This window comes from Ceratotherium simum, chromosome 29 (genome assembly GCF_057802395.1).
Source record: "Ceratotherium simum simum isolate JZ-2026a chromosome 29, ASM5780239v1, whole genome shotgun sequence".
Taxonomy (NCBI): Eukaryota; Metazoa; Chordata; class Mammalia; order Perissodactyla; family Rhinocerotidae; genus Ceratotherium; species Ceratotherium simum.
Window position 1 is genome coordinate 38,817,425 of NC_141928.1, and position 23,146 is coordinate 38,840,570.

The window sequence follows — 23,146 nt, forward strand, 5'->3', positions numbered from 1 at the left end:
TTTTCTTTATCATTGACTTTTGCCAGCTTTACTACTATATACTATATGGAGAGGGTCTTTTCATGTTGATATAGTTAGGGGATCTATTGATTTCATTCACTGGTATTTCCAGCTCCTGCCCCAGGTTTGGGAAGTTCTCAGCTATTACATCTTTGAACAAGCCCTCTGCTGCTTTTCCCCTCTCTTCTCCCTCTGGAGTACCCATAATCCTCATGTTGCATTTCCTAGTTGAGTCAGATATTTCTCAGAGAATTTCTTCATTTCTTTTTAGTGTTAGTTCTCTCTCCTCCTCCACCTGGAGCATTTCTGCATTCCTATCCTCAATATTGCTAATTCTTTCTTCTGTATTGTCAGCTCTTTCTTTAAAGATTTCAGATTTGTCTTTATCTCCTCCATTTTGTTTTTCATCTCCAACATTTCTGATTGGTTTTTCTTTATAGTTTCAATCTCTTTTGTGAAGAAGTTCCTGATTTCATTGAGTTGTTTATCTGTATTTTCTTGTATTTCATTGAGCTTTTTTATGATAGCTATTTTGAATTCCCTGTCATTTAGGTTATAAATTTCTGTGCCTTCCAGATTGATTTCTGGGTGCTTGTCATTTTCCGTCTGGTCTGGAGATTTAATGTATTTTTGCATACTGCTTGAGGGCCTGGGCTTATTTCTCCTCATTCTGAAAGTATCTGGTCACAGCTTCCACCTGCCGCCACTGGGTGGGGGTTAAGAGCTGTGTGTTCTGAGTCTGCTGCGATCTGTGGGCGCTCTGGCTGACCAGCTGTGCTGGTGCTCTAGGCGGGGCGAGGGGCTCTTTCTTTTGCCTGGGGTCTTCTCCCCCTTCCCTCGCTATTTGCTCTCCTGAGATACTAGCTTGATGAAGGCACCCTGCAACAGTTCAGTCCCTTCCATATGGGAATGTTCCACAGGCTGTGAGAGAACTTGGAGAGTGACGGTTTTCCTGCAGAGGGCTGCCCCTCCCCGCTCTCTCTCAGAGAGCCACATGGTCCCGGTCCCAGGGTTACTCTTGTTGGGGAGGAAGAGGAGTTCTCCTTACCTCCTTCCACTTCCTCCTGGAGTACCAGCACCTTCACCTTCAGATGTATGGCTGTGTGGGTCTCTCAGACGTCTTTTGCGTCACGTGAATGTCCTCTGTTGGTATATGAATGTCCTTTTTGTTGTGTCTTAGTGGGGAGAGTCTAAGGGGAAAAGCTCACTCCGCCATGATGCTGATGTCACCCCCTGTTGACATTTTTACTTAACCATTCCGTTTTGGAGGAATATTTAGTGGATTTCACTTATTATTATACCAATGGTGTGATAAATACGCTTGCACGGGAAACTCTGATTATGGCCATAGGCTATGTCCCAGAGCTGGAATTACTGGGTAGACTGTGAACATTTTAAGGCTCTTTGTGCTTTCCAGTTGGCTTATACAGAAGTCTCCTCACCAGTAGAGCATAAGTGTGTCCTCCTAACTCCTCACCAGGACTTTGGGTCACTAATTTTATTTTTAAACCTTATTTATTTGACAGCAAAAAAAAAAAATCTTTTAATTTTCCATTGGTCTAGTTTCTGATAAGATTGTTTATTTTCCCCCTGATTTCATTTCTCCAATACTTAATCCATCTCTCTGATAATATGTTTTGCTGAACATTTCCTGATCAAAATAAGTATTCTAGAAACAAATCTCAGAACCTCTGATTTTTCTAGGTTGCAAAATCTAATTTGCAATCAGATGGATTAAATTCTTCTCTGGAACAGCTTCAAAGCAAGGTAGAAGTGTGTCAAAACTCAAGGGGAGATAAAATAGTAAGTGCTCAGTAGATGCTGAGGTATGGAGAGCCCCTGGTGACCCCTGTGTTTTCATGCAGATGTGTCTGCACATCCCCTGGCAGGCAGGGGAAATGAGGGCTGTGGCCCTTTCCGCAGGCCTTTTAGGGGCAGCCCTGCTTCTCCAGAGCAGAAATGTTTGCTCTCCCACTTTTCCCCACCTCCCAGCTCCCCCTCTCTGCCCTCTCCTGGTGGTGCCAGGGTGTTGGGAAGGGTGCCAGGGGCTTGTGCAGCCTCCTGGCCAGGCAGGGGGAACACGAGCTTGGGTGGGCAGGCAACCCTGTGTTGATGGAGGACACTGGTTGGACACTTCTTCAGAACAGTGATCAGGAGATGGGAGTAGTGCATCAGAGGCAGGGTGAAGGCAGTGGGGGCCGGGGACGGTGTGAACAGGGCTGTGTGCTCAGTGCCACATTGAGGAGAGCCTCCTGGCTGCTGGGTGAGGAAAGGCAGGGAGGCAGGTAGGAGTGAGGCAGGATGTCGAGACTGAGGCAGAGAAAATAGTGGCCTGGACAGGGTTCCAGCAGGGACATGTTCCAATTCCAGAGTTGAGTGGCAGGGGATGGGTGGGAGTCAGAGTGCACTGGAAATGAAGGAAGCAGAAGAGGCCAAGGTGCCTCATGGCCTGGGTCACCCACCAGGTCAGTGAACCCATCATGTGCTAAGTGGTGTGTATGAAGGTGAACATCCTCACAGCTGCTTCCCTCTGCACCTGTGGGGCATGGTCTGTGGGACTGCTGCTCCAGGGGCTATGCATTTGATGTTGTCCTGGAGATGGCCAGATCACCCTCCAGAAAGGCTGTGGCCATTTTACTTCTACACAACCTCGCCATCTTGGACCAAACATTTCCTTCTAAATGTAGAGTGCTAGAGCTAGAAGAGATCCCTGGAAACATTCTGTGTCCCCATTACACAAATGGGGAGATTGAGCTGAGTAAGTTTAAATCATTTGTCCAGAACAAATCCATAGAACCAGGACTAGAAGTCCTGATGCCCCATCAGTAAAGGATCTACTGTCCCAGAGCAGCCACCTAAGAGAGCCGGTCCAGTGTTCCCCACTTCCCCAGGGCCCTCCCTGCAAGTGAGGGGCCTCCACTGAACCAAGAGATGTTCTTACCAGCCGGCCCCCATCCCTGTGGTGCAGATGGAAACAGCCTGCCCTCCCGCAGCCTGCTTCCTGGGGCTCTCTTCCTCCATGTTCTACTAGATGGTGACCACAGAAGACCTCCTTGGCTTTGTCCGAACTTGGAAAGAAAAACTGAGCCAGAGGATTCAGTACCTCAACTGCAGACTGGACAAGGTATCCGAGACTCAAGTAGTCTTTACTGTAAGGAATGGGATGGGGTGGGGGGGAATAGTGGGGGAGCTGTTTGGGCTGGGCTCCTAGGAGACCCACAGGGCTCAGCAGAGCCTAAGGGAAGAGAGGGCTCCCAGGCTCCTACTGGACATCCTGCCTACTGGGATGCCTTGGAAAGGCCACAGGCTGTGGAATCAGATCTGAGTTCATATCCCAGATGGGCCACTTCCCTGCATTGGTCTCTTAGGAGACCCCCTTACCTCTTGGCGTCACCTCCTCATCCCCATCAGGACCCTCAGCTCACCTTGCCCATCCGCAGCCTCACCTCTCAGCCTCTTCCTTCTCACCTGTACCCATGAGCAGCCACTGGCTTCTCCCCACCCCACCCCCACTGCTTCATCCAAGCTCACCCACTCCCCCATTCCCGTCTCTTGCCCACCTGGCTGCCCTTATCCTGTCACTTCTCCCCATGATCCATTCCCTGAGCTGCAGCCAGACCTAACATTGGAAAAAGCCAGTCTAACTGTGTCAGTCTCCTGCCCTCAGGGTAAAATCCAGGCCCTTTAATCGGACCTGTATGGCAGCCTCTGCGGTCTGCCCTCCATGGCCCCTTTATTTCTCTGCATCCCCATCAAGACATCACTTCTCCCTCGGCCTTCTCCCACCCCCTGGTCTGGTTAGAGCCTCCTGGTCCCCAGAGCACCTCCCCATGAGCCCACAGACCATACAGTAAGGTCTCCATTTTAGGGGCTGTCTCCCCTAGACCGTGTGCCCCAAGAGGCAGACTGTGCTACCCTCACCCCACACTCAGCCCCTCATACAAGGCTTTGGACACCAGAGGTGCTCAACCAACTTCTAGGGGGTGGTCATAGAGCCAAAGGCAGTGAAAGTGGCACCCCTCAAGTGCTGCTCTGGCCACTCTTCAGGCCCTGCCTCTCGCTGCCACATTTTGAACTGGCTCTTCTTTCTGTGGGGATGCTCTCCCCCTATGCTCCCAACACTAAGCCTCCATCGCACGACCAGATGGACACAAGAGTCCAGCCGGGGCCCTTGCCTCTTACAGTCCTCTGCTGAGATGAGACTCAGAATGAAATGAGGACCAGCCTAGCTGGGCACTACCTGTGGGCTCCACTCCAGCCCTGTTCTAAGGCCCAAGGGGCCTTGAGGGGGAGATGGCTGTTCCCTCATCCACACATTCATTCACTCATCCATTTGGTCAAAAACACTGCCTGGGCACATCTACCAGCCAGCCTTACAGGTCCATGACCCTCAGCCTCATAGAAGATGCTGGAACTTTTCCTTCACAGCACTTATCCAAATATTGACCAAACATTTATTTGTAGAAGTGCATATTAAGTGTCTCTCTCTCTGACTAGACGGTCAGCCGCATGAGGACAAAGGTCACATGTGGCCTCTTCAACCTGTGTCCCAGGACCCAGGCAGAGCCTTGCAGAGAGCAGACACTCAGGAAACATTTTTGAAGGCCAGCATGCACACATGAATGAATGAATGAATGAATGGCCCTCTAAGGTAGATATGATCATTGCCATTTTTCAGATGGGAAAATAGAGGGTGAAAGAAGTCAGGCAGCTGGCACCTGGGCATGGTGGTGCTGGAATGTGAACCTAGCCTGCCTGCCTCCCTGGCACCTAGGCTGGGTCCACACACTTGGGATCTTCTCTCTGGCCTGCAGGACAACATTTTGACTGACCTGGAGGTGGAGAGTGACATCCTGGTGTCTTCAGAAGCCCTTGAAGAGGAGGCCAGGGTAGACCTGGTCACCCCTGAGTCCTTCACCCAGCCGAGCCGCATGGGGAAGTCCATGATTGAAGACCCAGCTGTGGAGGTGATCAAGAAGATTCTGCAGTGAGTGGCACAATGGGGTGCACAGTGGGGCCCTGCCACCGTGGCCTATGGCCCTGAATCTTCAGGAACCCTCTTTGAGTTCCCATGTGAGCCCATCCTGACAGCCTGTGACCTTTCACAAGGGGCTTCTCCTCTCAGAGCCTCAGTGTCCTCCTGTGAAATGGGGCTCATAATAGGACAGACTCACATGATGTTGTGGGCTAACTGGGATGGTGCCCAGTGCCTGGCCTGAGCTGTCCTCGTGGTCACTGGGGAAAAGCTCACATCCTTTCCTTTGGTTTCAGATGTCCTGACTCAAAACGTTCAACCCAGCAGTGTGACAAAGTTCGGTCCCAGACAGGTACAGACACACAGGCCTGTGGGTCTCATGGCACCGGTGGTGGGGAAGCTGGTGGTGCCACCTGACCCATCCTCCCCTCCAATCCTCTGCTCTTGTCCTGGACAAGTGTCACCCAAAGGCTTGAAGCGACACTGGAACTGGGGAGAACATTCCGTGAAGGCCTTGTCCAGTGCCACCTCAGCAGGGAGGTAGGGATGCTGGGCTGCCCGGGATCTCCCCTTCCCAGACCCTACTCCCTCCCCCAAACAGAGGCCAGAGAACACCTTGTTGCTTTACCAGACTCTGTCCTCAGAATGCGCCGCTGTGCTCACAGCTCTGAGACTCCAAGGGACCCAGTGAGGGGCCGGCTCTGACGCTGGCTTTGGTCAGATCTGCTGGGTGACTCGGCTCCCCAGCCTCCACTGTGAGAGCCTGTCTGGAGTCCACTGGTTGTCCGTGTGACAGCTGGTGGATCCGAGCCCTGCTCCCTGCCCACATACATCGTCCTGGTCAGAAACAGGGCCATTGGAGGTGGTTTCCTTGGGTGGCAACACAGAGCTGCAGGAGGACCCCTGGGCCTCTGCGTGCTGACCATTGCTCTGCCCACTGTGCCCTGTTGCGGGCGTTAGACTCGTGGCTCAGTGAGCTTGGGCCCTGGCTGACCTCTGAGCATGATGTTACAGAAGGTGGATGACAAGCCACATGGCTGAACGGACTTGCTGGGTCCTCTGTGGGCCCTTGGTGACATGGTTTAATTCCTGGTTTTGAGGAAGTAGTAGTGAGGAAATTCCTGCTTTGTGCACCTCCAGAAGGTCTTTTTGAACACAAAGCCATACATCTGCAGTGTGGAAATAACAACACCAACCAAATGAGAAAAGCAAAGGCTGTTTATTCAGAGCTCGCTACAGCAAGGGAGTCAGCCACCATCACTTGCATTTTAGCAGAGACTCAAAAGCAGGCAGAAGAGTGGGAAAGCTGTACAGTGGAGAAAAGAGAAGGCTTCAGGTGTGCCCTGAGTGGAGGCTGTTGGCGTGGGGAGGCTGGAGGCAGGCCAGCCAGCAGGGGGCTCCTATGTGATTGTGTAGGGTACGTATTTGGCCTTCTCTGGCTGGTCCTAAGTTGGAAGCAGGGACAAAATTTAGGGAAGCTGTCAGTTCTTAATCAAGTCTTGGCCATTTGGTGCCAATTGTTACAGGAGTTATTGTTTAGCTTTCTGGACTGTCACTAGCGATGACAGTCTGGCTTCCAGCAGGCTGGCTTCCCAAGTTGTTTGCTGCAATCAGGAGTTCGTTTCCTGGGCAGGTTGCTGCAGGCTGTGGGTCAGAGTTCTATATTTATCTGTGGTCCAGCCATTGTCCATTTGCAGATTCAGTCTCTCAGCAGTCACAAAATGATGTCCATGTTGCTAGGGCTGCTGGATAAAAATTTAGGATGCCCAGTTAAATGTGAATTTCAGGTAAACAACACATAATAGTTTTAGTGTAAGTGTGTCCCAAATATTGCATGAGATGTACTTAAGACTAAAAATTACTCGTTGCTTATGAAATTCAAGTTTAACTGGGCGTGTTGTATTTTTATTTGAAAAGCTGGCAACCCTACAGGTGGCTCGCCATGTTTTTCTTTGGGTCCTCACCACAGGGAAGCAAGGGGACAGATTTCTGGCCCCTTGCCAGCTCTCAGCGGCCTTGGGTAGGTTTTAGTGGTAAAGGCTTCATCCCACAGTAAGGTTGTCTTCCAGGCTGTTGAGGAGTAGGGAGGCACCTCGAAGGGCTCAGCCCCAGACACAGGAGTCAGGTTGCCCCATAGCAGGCCCAGCGCCTCTAGCAACCCAAATGGGGCTCCCACGGGCTCAGCCCTGCCTGTGTCTGTCCCCAGCCTCCAGAACACTGACCCACCTTTGTCCCACGGCATCACTCGGTACTCCAAGCCCAACCGAACAGACAGAAAGTACCAGGTGCTCGGGGACAAGCCACCTCCTCCTGCTGAGTAAGTGACAATGCTTTTTTCCTTTAACTCCATTTAACCTGTTGTCTCCGTCAGGGGGTGGCTAAACCTTACTCAGCTGAGGGGAAAATAAGAAGTGGAGGGCAGAAAAGGAGGGGTCGGGAGGGGACAGGTAAAGGTCAAAGTCAGTTTGTCTTAACCCATTTCACCTAAATTTGTTGAGAGACATTTTCGCCAAAATTTTTCGTTTTCTGAGCTAGGCGTTTTGTGGTAGCAGGGCAGCGTACCGCTTTTGAGCTTTGGAGTTTTTTTGCAATATTTTTAATGCTTTCCCCTTCCCCATTCCTTTTTTCCTTTATTTTAATTTCAGTGATTAAAACAAAATCTATTCCCTTTAATATGGCTACATTTCAACAAACAAGTGAAATTCCAACTTCAGAAAATTGAAAGCACTCAGAGAAAGTTGAGATCTACAGTGGATCCCCCTACCCTTAAACAGGAGACCCATACCCGCAGCACCCCTGCTCATCAGTCATTTTGTCCCACAGCTCTTATCTCTGGGGTTTTGTGAACTGTGCCAAGAAGGGTGGCTTTTACATCAGGCGGCCCAGAAGCTGCATATGTAAGTCAGCAGATAGACATTCCCTCATCCCACACTCCAAAGACATTCTTCATCATTAAAACCTTGACTCTCTCTCCATTTTTTATAGTTCTGTCCTTTTATTACAAGTGTAGATTTGTGTAACCACCACCACAATCAAGAGACAGAACTGTTCCCTCACCATCAAGACCTCCCCTTTTTAGCAACACCCACCCCCTCTTCCTCACCATCCCTAACCCTGAGCAACCACTAACCTGTTTTCCATCCCTATAATTCTGTCACTTCAAGAATGTCACATAAATGGCCTCATACCGTATATGACCTTTTCAGAGTAGCTTTTTGCACTCAACATGATGCCCCTGAGAGCCATCCAAGTTGTCCCATGTATCAATAGTTCATTCTTTTGTTTGGCTGAATAGTAATCCATGGTGTCAAGGCACCACAGTTTTTTATGATTAAAAAAAAAAATCATAGGCTAAACTGAAAAAAAAATTGAGCATGTATTAAATCTCTGAAAAGGGGGAGACTTTCCTGGCATAGCACAGTGGTTATTGCCCAGGAAATAGAATCAGACCAATCATGTTTTTACCCCCACATGGAATCTGGCTACGTGACTTCTCCCCAAGCCTCAGTCTTCCCCTCTGCACAGTGGGGAGAAGAGATCCCTCCTCTTAGAGCTGCAGACAGGAGCCAGCAAGTCACCCGCTGGCCTCCCTTGTGCAATACAGGATTGTCACACAACGAAACACTGGATGAAATCACAATGGAAAAGGTGGAAAATTTTGGCAAATAATTTTTTTCTTTCTTTTTTTTTTGGTGAGGAAGATTAGTCCTGAGCTAACATCTGTTGCCAATCCTCCTCTTTTTGCTGAGGAAGATTGGCACTGGGCTAACATCCTGTGCCCATCTTCTTCTACTTTATATGTTGGATGCCACCTCAGCATCGCTTGATGAGCGGTGCGTAGGTCCTCGCCCAGGATCCAAACCCATGAACCCCGGGCTGCCGAAGCAGAGCACACGAATTTAATCACTATGCCACCAGGCCAGCCCCGGCAAATAAATTTTTAAACTCCTCTGAGTTAAAATGCAATTAAAAGTTAGATAACAACCAGCCAGGAAACAGTGGTGGTAAATAGGCCAACAAATGAAAAGGCCTTTAAAAACAGGCTGCCTCCCTTCTACCCCCCAGCAAATTGCTAAGAAAACCCTGAGAACTCAGTGCGGCAAGAAAAGAGGGGAGAATTTGAAGAGATCACGCCCAAAGGAGGAAATGAAATTAGAACAAACACGTGGAGAAAACACTCTCACTAGAATGCAAAGAAATGAAAGTGGAACAGGTCCGTTCCATATTTTGCCTGAGATTCACCAATATATAAATAGATTTTAGTGGAAGTTCCCAGTTTATCAAGGAGGGTGAAGGTGGCCCCTCCCAGGCACTGCAGCTGGGAGGTGTTAATGAAAAAATTCTTCTGACACTTGTTAAACCAGTGAGGAAGACTTGATGTGGGGCTGTTGCAGTAGGTGCCAGGACTGTCACAATAGGGGAGAGAGATGGGGCTCAACTCTAAATACAATAAGGACAAGTGGGGGTTTATAGCCAACGTGCAGAGTGAGGGGGTCAGTGGATGGGAAATTCAAGGGTTGTGGAATTCTCACTGCAGGCAGGCCAGCGTGATCAGGTATCAGGGGTGGAGGATCATCTCTAAACTGACTTAGCAGGATTCTTGCTAAAACAGGACCCAGCAGGGCAAAGACTGTGCCCAAGGAAGAGGCCTAGTCAAAAAGTGGGCTCAGAGGAGCCCGTCTAAAGTTGGTCAAGGAGAGAGTGTCTGTCAGTCCCTCCTCTTGTTCAAGGAAAGAAGAGACAGTCATCTTTCCTTTGGACAATATAAATTCATTTCCCCTTCAGTCACCTTTTGTTCATTAAGGACCAGCTGAACCATCTGTTGAGACCTGGTAGCAGAAGAGCCAGACAAGAAGATTTCTAGATGTCAGGGCTGAAGCATCCTGAGTGGCCCACACAGCAGCCGCTGCAAGCATTAAGGTTGCCCTTCGGCCAGCTTCAGGTTGCAGGCTCCTTTAGATCCTGCGGGGAAAGCCAGCCACAAAACAGCCTAATGTCCCAATAAGGATCTAGACAGTCAGGTTTTAGTTCTCAGTGGAATCAAGTCAGGAGGATGGGAGAAAAATTGGAAATGTTAATTTGAAGAGTTTAGCCAGATATTGAAGGAAACTAGAAGAACTGAGAATTTGGTAAGGACTGACAAAATGTGCAAGATGGCAAGATCCAGTCCAATTTATAGGTAGGTAACAAAACCTCAAAGAGATTGAATAGGGGTAGACTCTACGAACCCACAGGAGTGTGCTCTGGTTTTCCATTGAAACATAAAATTTTTATCCCCCTTTCTTTTTGATTCTTGTTTACAAAGTAAGTCTGGTCTCATTAGATTTGGCCTGATTATTTATGTAAGTGCAGCAAGAATGGTAATTGACCACATAGACCTTTTTAAGTTTGTGTTGCTGGAACTTTTCATAAGGAATCTCAGATTGGACTTTTAAAAGCCTCTTGAGGCTGGAGAGCCAAGCCAGATTGGCCTGCAGTACCTATGGATTTGGGTGAGTCCCTCTCTTCTTGAGGTCTCCACGATATCCTAAGGTTCCTGGGGCTCCCAGGAAGTGGCCTTCCTTACTCACCTATAAAGCTGAGAACCCTGTAAGCCAGGTGCTAGACTGGTTTTTCCCAAGACGGCTTGGTAAGCATTGGCTCCATCAGGTCAACCTGAGTTCCTTAAAACTGTTTGGTCATATCTGATTCTGTGCATCATTCTCCTTATGACATTCCAGTCAAAGCCTTGGTTATATATCAACGTTTGCAATTATGTCCCATTCCAAAGAAGACAGATTCTTATTTAACTCATGTAAATAATTATATTGCCATGAAAATAAGTATACTCAATAAGAGTTTTTGAATTCTGGAGTGCATATGAGTGGAGAAAACTTCCAGCCTGTTTCCAATTAGCCCTTTTTCCTTTTCAGCCTCAAGCAGTTGCTTTCGGCGGTTCCGCAGTTCCTTGAGGCCTGGATAGGGACAGGAGGCCTAAAGTTCAAGTGACTGTAGGGAGTTGAAGGCTGGAGTGGGAAGGGAAAGGTCGGGCAAGGGTGGACAGAGGGTTGAAGAGTAGGACTTTGAAGAGGGACACATCAGAGGATACAAGGAAACTGAAGGCTAGATCGAATGTGGTAAAAGGAGGAAGGAGCAGAGGTGATGGGAAGGGAGGGGTCTTAGATGAGCCAGTTTTCCAAAGAAACCAATGAGGTTTCAAATTATCCTTAGTAAAATCACGCCAGTGGCCTGAATCCCACAGTGGAATATCGTTGGGAAGGTATAGTGAAAGTGTACAAAGGAGCCATCTAATGTTTGGTCAAGGAGACAGTTTTTGTCAAGGTCAACAGCAAACTATCTTTCCAGAAAGCATTTGGGGAGGTTTAGTGAAAGCCATAAAATTATGCCTTTGTGCGACTCCTTAGGTCTTTCTCCCAAGGAAATCATCCTATCAAGAAGAAAAAACTTACACGAAAATATACCTTGCAATACTTTTTATCCTAGTTAAAAATGGGAAAAAACCTGAAGGTCCAGAAATAGGGGACTGTAAACCATGGTACATACATACCCACCGATGTCACACAGCCATTTAAAATGATGCCGTGATGTGGGGACACTTAGAAGTGAGCAGAATGTGCAACACACATGAACCTAATTCCAAACTGATTCTAAAATCAGCCCAAGGAAAGACAATAAAATGTTGGCATTCATTTTTCCTTCTTGTTTTTCAGTATATTTCTAATTTTCTTTAATTATAATGAATGAATTTTAAAGTGAAAGATCAAGTGACCTATATACATATATTTAGAAATTGGCCAACAATGATGTGTGTGTACAACAGTCACTGTGTCACTTTACAGACATCATGATACATCAAGCGTCCTCAGCTGCATGCAGTTCTAATACATCTGTCCCTTATTTCACTCTTACTATTGAGATGGTTGACCTAACTGGACAGAAATGTTCGCTGGATCTGTGCAAATTTGTTTAATAAAGCCCCAGTGTGCGTGCAGTCAGCCTGAAGGCCAGAGGTACCAGAGGGAGGATATTTGGTCCTACAGGAAGTCTTGCTCATTTGATTGATATGTATGAGAAATCATTCTTTCTTCTTTCCACCAGTACTGAGCACTGATTGATGCAGGCACTGCGCTGGGGCTGGGGATTCCAGAGGGAACAAAAGCAGATGCCCACAGTCCGTGTCCTAGTGGACTTGACCATTTGCTGTGAGAGATGGAGATTAATCAGCCAGTCACACAAATCAATCCCAAGTCCCCCTGTGGGGAGTGCTGTAGGGCTGAGGGCCACTCTGACAGCATTGGAACAATGTGGGATCTGAGGAAGAGCAGGAACAAAGATGACCAAGAGGAAAGTTTGCAGTGTTCTCTGGAGAGAAATCAGTGTGTGCAAAGGTCCTGGGGCAGGAGTGAGTAATTACAAGGAGTGATGAGGCCAAAAGAGAATAGAGATGCTTGGAAGGGGCCAAATCCAGCTTGTCACATACAAGAGGCATTAAACTCAACAAATAGAATTAGGTGGGAACATGCTTGGGCATCACATGAACCATCCAACTCCAATTCTGGCTGGGCTGCTGAGTCCTTGGAATATGCTATTTGGTTTTGTCCACACCATTTGGTGTGATTAGACAAGGCCCCTCAGGGATCTGTCTCCTGTGTGTTGCAGGGATTTTAAAGGAATCATCCTGACCCTCCTCTGGGAGAGCAATGAGCATCTGCTGACCGTCGTGGAGGTGAGGGCTGCTGCCCACAGGCCTTCACCTGCTGCTCTGCCAGGCACTGGCCACATGTCCCAAGCTGCCTCTGCCTCCTGCATTCTGCTGATAGTGGCCTCGTGGGTGAAACTCAGGAAAGGGGATTCCAGCCCCCATGACCATGGCCACCCAGCTAAACCTCATTCTCATTCATTCATTTATTCAGCCACCAAACATTTTTTGGACACTGTCAGATACTGGGGGACATACTGGGCAAGAGGAACAAGCCCCATCTCTGTCCCTGAGAGGCCAGTGCCCAGCAGGGGGGCGAGATATGGCAGCACCACAGGGAGACAGGTGGGGCTGTGGGAGCAGGCACCTGGGGTGCCTCCAACAGGAGCACCCCGGAGCCCTGATCCAGCACACCCGCACAGGAACATCTGTGTGTTTTCCTGTCTGCAGCCCACTGGGCTGTGAGCCCTTCAGAGCAGGGGCTCTGGGCCATCCATATTTGGGGCCCACAGCCTAGTACCCAGCTGGGCACTTCATAGAAAGCTCTCAACCTGGTCGCTGAAGTGAGATTCCGTTTTGGTCTTGAAGGATAAGTGGAATTCTGCCATTCACTCACTTGTGCCTCACTTAGCCCTGGAATGCTGACAGTGGTGTAAAGGACAGATGGGTGGGAAGGCCGTTGCTGGCATAGGGGACGTCAGGAGAGCAGGGCGGAGGGTGTCAGTGCACGGGCCACAGTCCCATGGTGAGGGTCCCCACACACACCATCAACCCTCTCTGGCAGGAGTTTTACCGCAAAGAGAAGCGCCCAGTCACCAGGCCCGACTGCATGTACGAAACATTTGACCAGTGCGCGGAGAATATCAGCAAGAAGATCCTGGAGCACCAGGGCCAGACAGACGAGTACCACAACTCCTGCCTCATAGGTGGGTGCGGGCGGCGGGCGGGCAGGCAGGTCGAGGGTGCGGCAGGAAGCCGCGGATTGAGCTAAGCCTGGGCCTCGCGGCCTGGGTGATGCCCTCCTGGCCTGGAGTCACTGGGGAGGCAGCGGAGCCTCCCTGGGAGAAGCCAGCATCTTAGAATGGGGTAAAAACTTGGACCAGATTTAACTGGGGAGAAACAAAAATGTCAACAAAAAGCTGACTTTTCTTGAGAAAGATGGTGATTTGTATCACTAAAAATGTTTTTTTCATTGCACAGGTATTTTTTATAGCTTTGTTGAGATATTCACATACCATACAATTCTCCCATGTAAAGTGTACAATTCAGTGGATTTGAGTATATTCAGAGAGTTGTGCATCCATCACCACTGTTGATTTTAGGACCCCTGTCCCTCCATCACTTCTCTAGCCCTAAGCAACCTCTAATCTACTTTCTGTCTCTATAGATTTTCCTATTCTGGGCTTTCATATGAATGGAATCATATAGTGTGTTGTCTTTTGTGACGGGCTTCTTTCATTTTGCATAGTGTTTTCAAAGTTCATCCACGTTGTAGTGTGGATGAATACTTCATTCCTTTTTATGGCTGAATCATCTTCCATTGTTTGCATGTACCACATTTTGTTTAGCTGTTCATTCATGGGTATAAGAGGAAGAGGATTAGGGGATAGCCAGACCTGGGCCCAGGACCCAGCACTGTCATCTCCCAGCCATATGACCTTCACCAAGTCACCTCACCTCTGTGAGCCTCAGGTTCCTTGTCTGTAAACTGGAGATGGAGACAGTACCCACCGTGCAAGGCTTTTTAGTGGAGTGAGCCCTCCTGTGGGCCTGCCGTACACAGGGAGAGTAATCAGCGGCTCTCATTGCTGTGGCTGTGGAACGACTGGAACTGCGAGCTCGGACAGCGTTTTGGTTCTGTAGCTCAGAATCTCCCCCCGTGAACTCTGCGGGATCCCGTCCTATAAGATCCTCCTCGAAAGAAAGGTTCCATGCTCAGATGGAGTTGGGAAATGCTGCAGATTGTATCCCTCTCTGGAATGTTCACAGTTCATGTTAGATGGAGACTTCCATTTCCTACAGTTTGGGAGTCCAGTATCCTGACCAACTCTTCCACTGGAAACATGTAAAGATGCTGGATATAATTATTTTTGTGATGAACTCTTTTAAATGCATTGATGAGCTAGCTGTAAATTAACAAACACACAAGGCCCCCAAATTAAGTGAAAATAGGTACTTGGAGAAATAAATTGAGTGGTAACTCTGGCTCTTAACCTAAGGGCTTTGCTAACTCCCAGGTGAACTTGAGCCTCTGTTTTCATGGCCTCCAGGGCATTGGGAACAAGAGACAAAGCTCCAGACCACCCAAGGGCGGAAGTCTGAAAGGACACAAGCCACATAAAACTGGGCCTCCACAGGGCTCCATCTGCGGATTAAGGTGAATGAGACAGAGACCAAGCCCCCACCCCCACACCCGCCAGTGATGAGAAGGAAACTGTCTTATTAAAAGCCTTGGTATTGGGTAAAGAAGAAGAAAAAGTCCAATGAGAATCCCTAACTATAAGCCAACCTTTATGTGGGTTTTAAACCTGAAGTCACACTTAGATAAACCTGAATTCACCTTGTTTTTGTGGATCATCCAAAAGACCTCCAGCTGACACTTTGGCTTAAAATGATCTTGAGTTAGTTATGCCCAGATGCGTGTTTAGTAGAGACACTGCAAATTCTCTCTAGAAAAACCCATCTTCAATTCAGGCCTCCAAGGATTCCCACGAATAAAATGCCCAGAATAAGTGCTTCTAGTAAAAAACAACAAACAAAACACACACAAACACAAGGAAAAAAGACACCTTGAGCATGAGGCAGCAGAATGAGACCAGTAAATACTTCAGATATTGAACGAATGAGACCCAGAATATAAAATGCTGTATTTATTAGAGTTAAATAAAAGAGGAAATTGGAAACATGAGTGAGGAGCAAGGGACTATTAAAATCACCAAGTAGATATGAAAGAGAACCAAATAGAACTTCTATATTGGGAAAATAAATAGTTGAAATTTAACACTTATGAATGGCTTTACTACCAGATGATTCACAGCTGGAGGTGAAATCAATGAACTGGAAGGTGGATCCAAAAATATGCAAGATGCAACAGAGAAAAACAGAGATGAAAATATCAAGAGAGGTGAAGAGATATGGATGAAAGAGTGGGTCTAACACATAGCTCTTTAGAAGTCCAGAGGGAGAGGAAGGAGACTAGAGTCAAGGCAATGTTTGAAAAGATAATGGATGAGACAGAACTGCTGAAAGACACATGCATTTTAAAGGGGCTGAAAAGTCCTGCAGAGTATAGAAGACAAGTCCTTTGAACTTGTTTAATCTGGTATTTCCTATACTGGTTTGACCACGGGACCACTTTAGATGAAATAGCTATTAGCACCTTGTAGACCAAGTCTTTCTCTTTGGGAAACTGCTTTGGGCCTTTGTCGGAGAGATCACCACAGCAACGTGGCTCCACTCTGTCTTCTCCCCTGGGCCCCCACCCCCAATTCCTATAGAATTACGGGCCCAGATGAGGAGATTTGAGGAGCTGCTGCCCCAGGTGTGTTGGCTGGTGATGGAGAATTTCAAGGAGCACCACTGGAAAAGATTTTGCGACTCCATCAAAGAGATCCGGGGACAGTTCTGGGAACATCAGAAGCAGCTGGAGAAAAGGAAGGTGGGGCCCCCAGACCCCCGTCCTCTCCAGGACCAGGGGCCCTGGAAGTTCAGAAGTGGGAGCAGGGCATAGGGAGAACTGAGTCCCAGGGAAGGAGGTGGGCCAGGCTTGTGGTTATTGGATGGGAGCTGAGGGACAGAAGGCATTGGAGAAATGAGAACGGAGCCATCTGCTCCTTCATAGAAGGCATTCAGTCAACTCCTTGTTGGATTTAATGGGTGGGTCAGCTGGGTTCTGTGGGGCCGTGGTCATTGAGATGAACAATGATTGTCCACCTGGCCTTGGAGACGTGGGATGTGGGTGCTGTTGATTTTATTGGACTAAAGCCCTGATTGTGCTGGGGCAGATGCTCAGCTCGCCCTCTCCTAACCCTCAGAGTCGGCTCCAGTCAGGCCCCTCTCTTGCCTTCTCTGCCACTCCTCTGCCCATCCACGGCCCTTCACACACCCAGGTCAGAGCACACATCAGTCTGGCCATGGCCCTAATTAGCAGAGGATATCATAGGCCAGTGACTTTTTGGTCCTGAATTCAAGACCAGGTCAAAATCCACACTGATTTCTGGATTGTTTGATTAAAGGATGAAAATGCCCAGAAGCTTCATCCAAATCTCGGACACCCTGCACATGTCCAAGAAATGGAGTCTCTATGTCAGGGGGAAGAGGAAAGGCAGGAAGATTTGGACACCGTGATCACAACAGCCAGGGAGAAGCTGGAGGTCAGTGGCGCCATTGACCCCCACGTGCAGGTGCTGAGGGCTGCACTGCCCGCCAGGGAGATGCCCCCATTGACAGCCCACCAGCAGCGCTGAGCACGCCCTCTGCCGGCACCCTGCCCAAAGCAGGGCAGGAAAGCAGACAGGCTTTATAGTGGAGATGGTCATTATTGGCTGTCTTAACTTGCAGTTTTTCATTTCTAAATGAATTGATTACAGAATTACTAATGAGAGCTTTTTTTTTAAGATCCACAGTGGTTTTATTTCGTCTTGAGTGAGTTGTCTAGGTGCATCCCTTGGCCATTTCTGAATCATTTCCTTCAGGCCAAGTTACCTCTTGGGAGAGGCCTCCGGCCGAGGACCAGATGCCAGTTAACTGGGACACAGTTGGCACACGGCTTTGGTCCTCTCTCCCCCGCTGGCTCCGCAGATCCTCCCTCAGCCTGCCTTTGGAGGCCGCTTCCTCCCCTTCCAGCACCAGGCTCCTCCTGTTTCCTCCAGGAGTTCACCAGGAAGTCCAGTCAGTTTTTCATTGCCAGCCTGGCCACCTTCACCGAGAAGTTCCTGCTGCAGTTGGATGAAGTGCTGACCATCGACGATGTCCAGGCTGCAAGTAAGTGGCACCAGTGGCCTTGTGCCCTGGCCCCAGGGGGTTGGTGAGGCACAGGGTGATGGGCCTGGGGGGGTCTGCTTTTCCCCAACTGCCCAATTCCACCGGAGTGAGAACAAATTCTCCATCGACGGGACTGATGAGTTCTTGTTTTCATTAATAGTAACTTTTTTTTTTTTTTAAGTGAAAAAGCAAATCCCAAATGGGTCAAAGATTATATGTAAAAAATGAACCTTATTACTACATGTTTTCATAATCGTGGGGGAGGGACAGCTTTCCCAATTATGAGATGAGAGCCAGAAGCCGTAAAGGAAACAGCTGGCGCTTCTCTGTGGCCAAAACAAAAACAAGGAAACGTGTCAAAAGATGGAGAGTCAAACCACAAACTGGAACAATATTCCTATTAACCTCTAGGTCAGAGAAAGGCCTAAGGTCCCTGTGGTACAGAGAACTCTAACAGGTCAGATTTGTAAAAGGAGACAGAGGACAAACACGTGCACGAAAGAGAAGCCGTGCACGTGGCCAGTAGATGTCAAAGATGCTCCACTTCACTGATGGTGGAAAAGGCGAAGGTAAACACTCATATGTAGTTTTTCACCAACAGCCTTGCAAGGCTTCTAAGTTTAGTGACAAGCAGCACTGGTGAGGAGGCCCAAGCGCCACGGAGACCCTTGGAGAAGTGCCCATGATAGCGTCTCCTGGAGACCCCACTGTCAGGACCTGTCAGGATCCTGAGTGTGTGCACCTCTGACCTGGGTTCTAACCTAGAGTGTATCAGACAGAAATACCTGCACCATTTTTCACAGGTCGATTTTCAAGCATATTCACAGCACTGTTGGAATTTGCAAAGAATTGGAAACAACTGTAATATCCATGTGTTGGGGATTGGATAAATAGATTATGGTCCAGGGGTACAGGTGAACACTGCGCAGCTGTTGAAGTGGGAGAAGTAGGTCCACATGTGCCAACATGGAGAGGCGTGAGGGAATAACACTACATGAAGAAACAAGTCCATAGTCAGTGCTTATCCATGACAGCATTGTTTTAAAACCCATGTATAAACATGTGTACTCACATATATGTAAATGAATCTGTGTGAGAGACAGACAGAGAGAGACAGAGAGAATGAGAGAGACAGAGCCTGAGAGACAGGGACCAGACTTGACGATGCTCCCCTCTGGTGGGTGGGACTGTGAGAGATTCTAAAATCTTTTCTTTTCCCCTGGTAGGTGATGTTTGAACTTTTTATAATGTGCACATTACTTTTAAAACTATACAAAGATTCAAATCATATATTAAATGTTATCCATTTGTCACTGTTCTATTAAGCAATTAAAATATATTAATTTTGTTTTTAAAAGTTTTTATTACAAAGGCAATAGATGTTTATTATGGTAAAATAAGAAATTCAATATAAATTATGAAGAAAGTGAGGAACACAGTTCTTCCACCCAGAAATAAGTGCCCTTAGCATTTACTGTCCATCCTCCCAGTCCGTTCGCTTTGGACTCAGGGCCGTGTGTGTCTGAGGGGGCAGTTATAGAGCGTGTGCTCTTTTATAACCTGATTTACCCCTGGGTGGACGTTGGCCACACCAGTCCATCATCCTCTTGAGGATTTTCAGTTACTGGGCACCGTGATTTACTAAGCATTGTAATTTACTAATTAGTCCCCTGCTGTTGAGTGTTGGGCCATTTCCAGTTTTTCTCTCCTGTGATTGTGCTGAAGGGAACCTCTGCATCCACATGTCTCTGTTTTGGGGCGACAGACTCCTAGAAGTGGACTTTCTGGGTCAAAACGTGTATGCGTTTTGAGGTTCTGGTGACTTTCCAAGGTTGGATGTCTGTTTGTCAAATGTGAGCCTTGTTTGGGAAAGTGGGGTCCACGGAGACACTGGGGTTGAGACTCGAGGGAGAACAGGCAGAGGAGCGGGCGGGGGAGGCAATCTCAGTATCTTGGAGGGAACCGCCGAGCCGGGAAGACCCCCTGCACCAGGCCCAAGGAGGCGTCTCCTGCTCTATAACCTGGGCTTCTGAGCCAAGCAGCCTGGCCCTGCCGTCCACGCAGACCAGGTGCAGGGCAGGGCCACTCCTGCGTGCTCGCTCGCTGCCCGGATGGAGCCCAGTCACATCGAAGGACAGGCCAGCGAGCTGCGCGTCAGAGGGACAGCCTCGAATGTGTTCGTTCCAGGGGTAATTAGTTCAGAACCCATTGGAGCTGGAATAAGCCAAAGAAGCCTCCACAAAGCGTATTCGGGGGCTCATGGAAGCTGTGAGGTGAGAGCACGATGCTTTGGGCTTTGGCGCTGGGAACAGCACCCAAACCACACCTCACATCCTCCAGCAATGACCCCCTGCCCCCGCACTGCCCCCAGCCCACACATCTGGTGCATGCCGCTTCTCTGCATGGGGGATGGGGCTCTGCCTCCCAGTGGAGACTCCAAGTGGAGATTAGGGGAGCGAGCCCTCATTTCTCACAACATAAGGTCAGGGGGAGGTCCCCTTGATCTCAGGCTGCGGGTGAGGCCACGGTCAGTAACCTGTCTCTTGCCTGCCAGGGATGGAGCCCCCCAGACAGAAAACGTCAATCCTCATCCGGAGGAAACTCGCCGGGCTCTCCCTGGAGGAAGAGAGTGAGAAGCCCCTGATTGAACGGGGGAACAGGTGCGAGCCGAGAGCAGCGAGGAAGACCGTGAATGGCTGTATTTGCTGGGGGCTGTGCAGTGCAATGGTTATGGGCACGGGCTCTGAACTCAGACAGACCTGGGGACCTTGGAAAGGCATGATGTTCTAAGCCTCAGTTTCCTCATCTGTGAAATGGGCATGGCTGCTTACCTCCCATGGTGTTATGAAGAGAAAGTTAGATGACACTGTAGTTGGTGTGCCCCTGGCACAAAGAACTCAGCAAGCATCAGTGCACGTGGTGAGGACTCATGAAGGGGCCCACAAAGAAAGGGAGGCCTGTCCCAGTGTGGGGCACATTCTCAGGTCGCCGGTGGCACTGTGGACCACCAGCGTCCGTCACGTGTAAGGAGAGCCATCAAAGTGCCTGTCCCCTGTGCCCCAAGTGTGACTGGGAGAAGCAGCAAGGCTGGGATTTGCCCGGCTGAGTTCTCAGCAGTGGCTTTATGGCACAGCAGGAAAAACGGGCCGGGACCGGTGACTGCCGCCTGACTGGCCGACCGATGAGGAAACTGAGGCCAGAGGAGGGAAGCGACCAGAGCTGTGGCCTCCCCTCCCCACGCAGAGCCCGAGACCGTGTATGCGCGTGGGTTTGAACAGTGTGAACACGCGAAAAGGAACCTGAAGAAGCTTAACGCTAAAGCTCACCAGGGTTTCTCTTTAATGAAGACGCTTAAAGCGTGACCTGTTTTTTTAAAGAAATGCTGAGCTTTGCCACCAGGCTTGGAGGGTGACTGTGAATGATGGGGACAAGCCTGCAGGACTTTTACACACATGTTCATTTATAGGAAGTGGCCAGGAATCACACCCACCAAAGTCACCATCCAAAACAAGATTCTCCTCCAGAAAACGTCATCGGTCACCACCATCAGAACCACCCTGGGCCACCAGGCGGCCGTGGAAGCCCGAGACGCTATCTACCTGGTGAGTGGAGAGACAGGCAGGGTGGGTGCGTTCCGGGGAGCGCAGGGCCGCTCGGTTTGGCTGCCTTGGGGAGGAGGGGACTTCCCATCACAGGGTGCCCTGATGTTTGGCCCATGGAGCAGACGACACACGTCAGGGTGCCCCAGGGCGCAGTGTCACACTCAGGACAGTCAGTGTTCTCGGGCACAAGGACGTGAGCCGAGGGTCACGTCCAGTCCCAGTGATAGCGTGGGGCTGATGGCGTGAGCCCTAGAGCTGGGGGAACCCACCTGAGGGACACCCCACTGAGGCTGGGGGTGCAGGTAGGCTTTCTGGAGGAAGAGCTGAGTCAGAGTGAGGGGACAGAGTGGTCAGAGGGCGGAGGCCATGGGAGCAGTCGGTGCGACAGTTGACAGTTACGAGCACCTGCTGCTGCTCTTCTCAACATGAGGCATCCCACTGAATCCTCCTGACAACCCCATGGGGAAGATAGAGTTGTCCCCGTGTCACTGATGAGGACGCTGAGGTTTAAAGAAATGTGCCCTCCTCTATGCCACTACAGAGTGGCAGAGCCAAGATTTGAACCCGGTGCCTGTTAGACCCCCATGGGGCCCGCCTGAAGAGAAGGCTGCACCCAGGTGCCGCCTGTGGGACCTCGCAGCTCTGAAGATATGTGGACCTTTGGTCCTGGTGCCCAGAGAGAAACCTTGTCCTGCCCGGAGGTAGGCTGACCGCGGTATCAGGAGAGCCCACAGTGCCCAGGGCCGGCCCTTCCCCGGCCACCATGCCAAGCCCCAGGCAGAGGGGGCGGCTCTGCCTGCTGAGTTCAGTGAGGGCTCGAGGCCTGGAGGGCTCAGCCTCCCAGCAAGCCAGGAGCTCTGAGCTCCGGGAGCCCGCAATGTGGGACGGTGATTAGGGAGGAGTGCAGAGTCCAGAGTCCGGTAGACCAGGGTCCTAGTCCCTGCTCAGCCTCTTTCTAGCTGGGTGACCCCAGGCAAGGCTCTGAGCCTCAGTTTCTCCATCTATAAAATAAGCAAACAATCGGACCTGCCTGATCAGTTCTTGGGCAAATTCCATGAGAAATGACTTGTGGAACTCTTGCCCGGGCCTGCAGTAGATTAAAGGCTACCTGCCAGCAGGTTACAGCATTCCTCCAGGGCACAGAGTCCAGAAATCCCTCCTCATGGGGCCTCCTCCTGCTGCCTTGCTCCCAGAAATATTTAGCGTTATTTGAAGAGGAGCTGAAGAAGATCCAGGACGACCACACGTCGCAGGTGAAGGAGGCTCAGCGCTGGAAGGACAGCTGGAAGAGCTCCGTGCGCACTGTCCAGGGCCTGTACTCATGACACCCTCCACTCACCGCAATAAAGGCTCATTTTGTATGGACTCCTTCTCTGTTCATCCGTCCGTCCATCCATCCACCCACCCACCCACCCATCCCTCCATCTGTCCATCCATCCACTCACCCACCCATCCATCCATCTGTCCATCCACCCCCCCACCCACCCACCCATCCATCCGTCCATCCCTCCATCTGTCCACCCACCCACCCATCCATCCGTCCATCCCTGCTGTGTGCCCAGCATGGTAGCTTCAGCACTGACCAGGACGTGATATGGTCCTTGCCCAGGTGGCGATCACTGTCAGTGAGGGAGACTGAGGTGAAAGGGGAGTCCCATGTGGTTAGGAGGGACAGTGGGGAACAGGGATGAGTCACTTAAAATAGAGACTGGTACTTCAAAAGAAGTAACTTCCAGAAGGCACGCTTGGCACATCATCTTGGGAAGTGAAGTAATTAAAACTTATGGGAAAGAGTGTATTTTATTTTTTATTTATTTTTTTCTTGAGCTAACATCTGATGCCAATCCTCCTCTTTTTTGCTGAGGAAGACTGGCCCTGGGCTAACGT

General features: G+C 49.6%; 1 protein-coding gene across 1 annotated transcript in view; it reads left to right on the forward strand.

The window, feature by feature from the left end:
* The window catches only part of LOC101395744 (coiled-coil domain-containing protein 180-like), a 60,881-nt gene extending 38,275 nt beyond the window's left edge, over positions 1-22,606 (forward strand). Inside the window, exons 24-37 of the mRNA XM_087419486.1 lie at positions 1,705-1,803; positions 3,032-3,124; positions 4,815-4,987; positions 5,272-5,327; positions 5,434-5,515; positions 7,182-7,292; positions 12,635-12,701; positions 13,459-13,600; positions 16,172-16,332; positions 16,910-17,047; positions 17,546-17,657; positions 20,212-20,317; positions 21,124-21,259; positions 22,453-22,606. Coding sequence (XP_087275612.1) covers positions 1,705-1,803; positions 3,032-3,124; positions 4,815-4,987; positions 5,272-5,327; positions 5,434-5,515; positions 7,182-7,292; positions 12,635-12,701; positions 13,459-13,600; positions 16,172-16,332; positions 16,910-17,047; positions 17,546-17,657; positions 20,212-20,317; positions 21,124-21,259; positions 22,453-22,584 — 1,608 coding nt within the window. The 3' untranslated portion in view covers positions 22,585-22,606. The remainder of the gene's footprint in view (positions 1-1,704; positions 1,804-3,031; positions 3,125-4,814; positions 4,988-5,271; positions 5,328-5,433; positions 5,516-7,181; positions 7,293-12,634; positions 12,702-13,458; positions 13,601-16,171; positions 16,333-16,909; positions 17,048-17,545; positions 17,658-20,211; positions 20,318-21,123; positions 21,260-22,452) is intronic.
* The last annotated feature ends 540 nt before the right edge of the window (positions 22,607-23,146 follow it).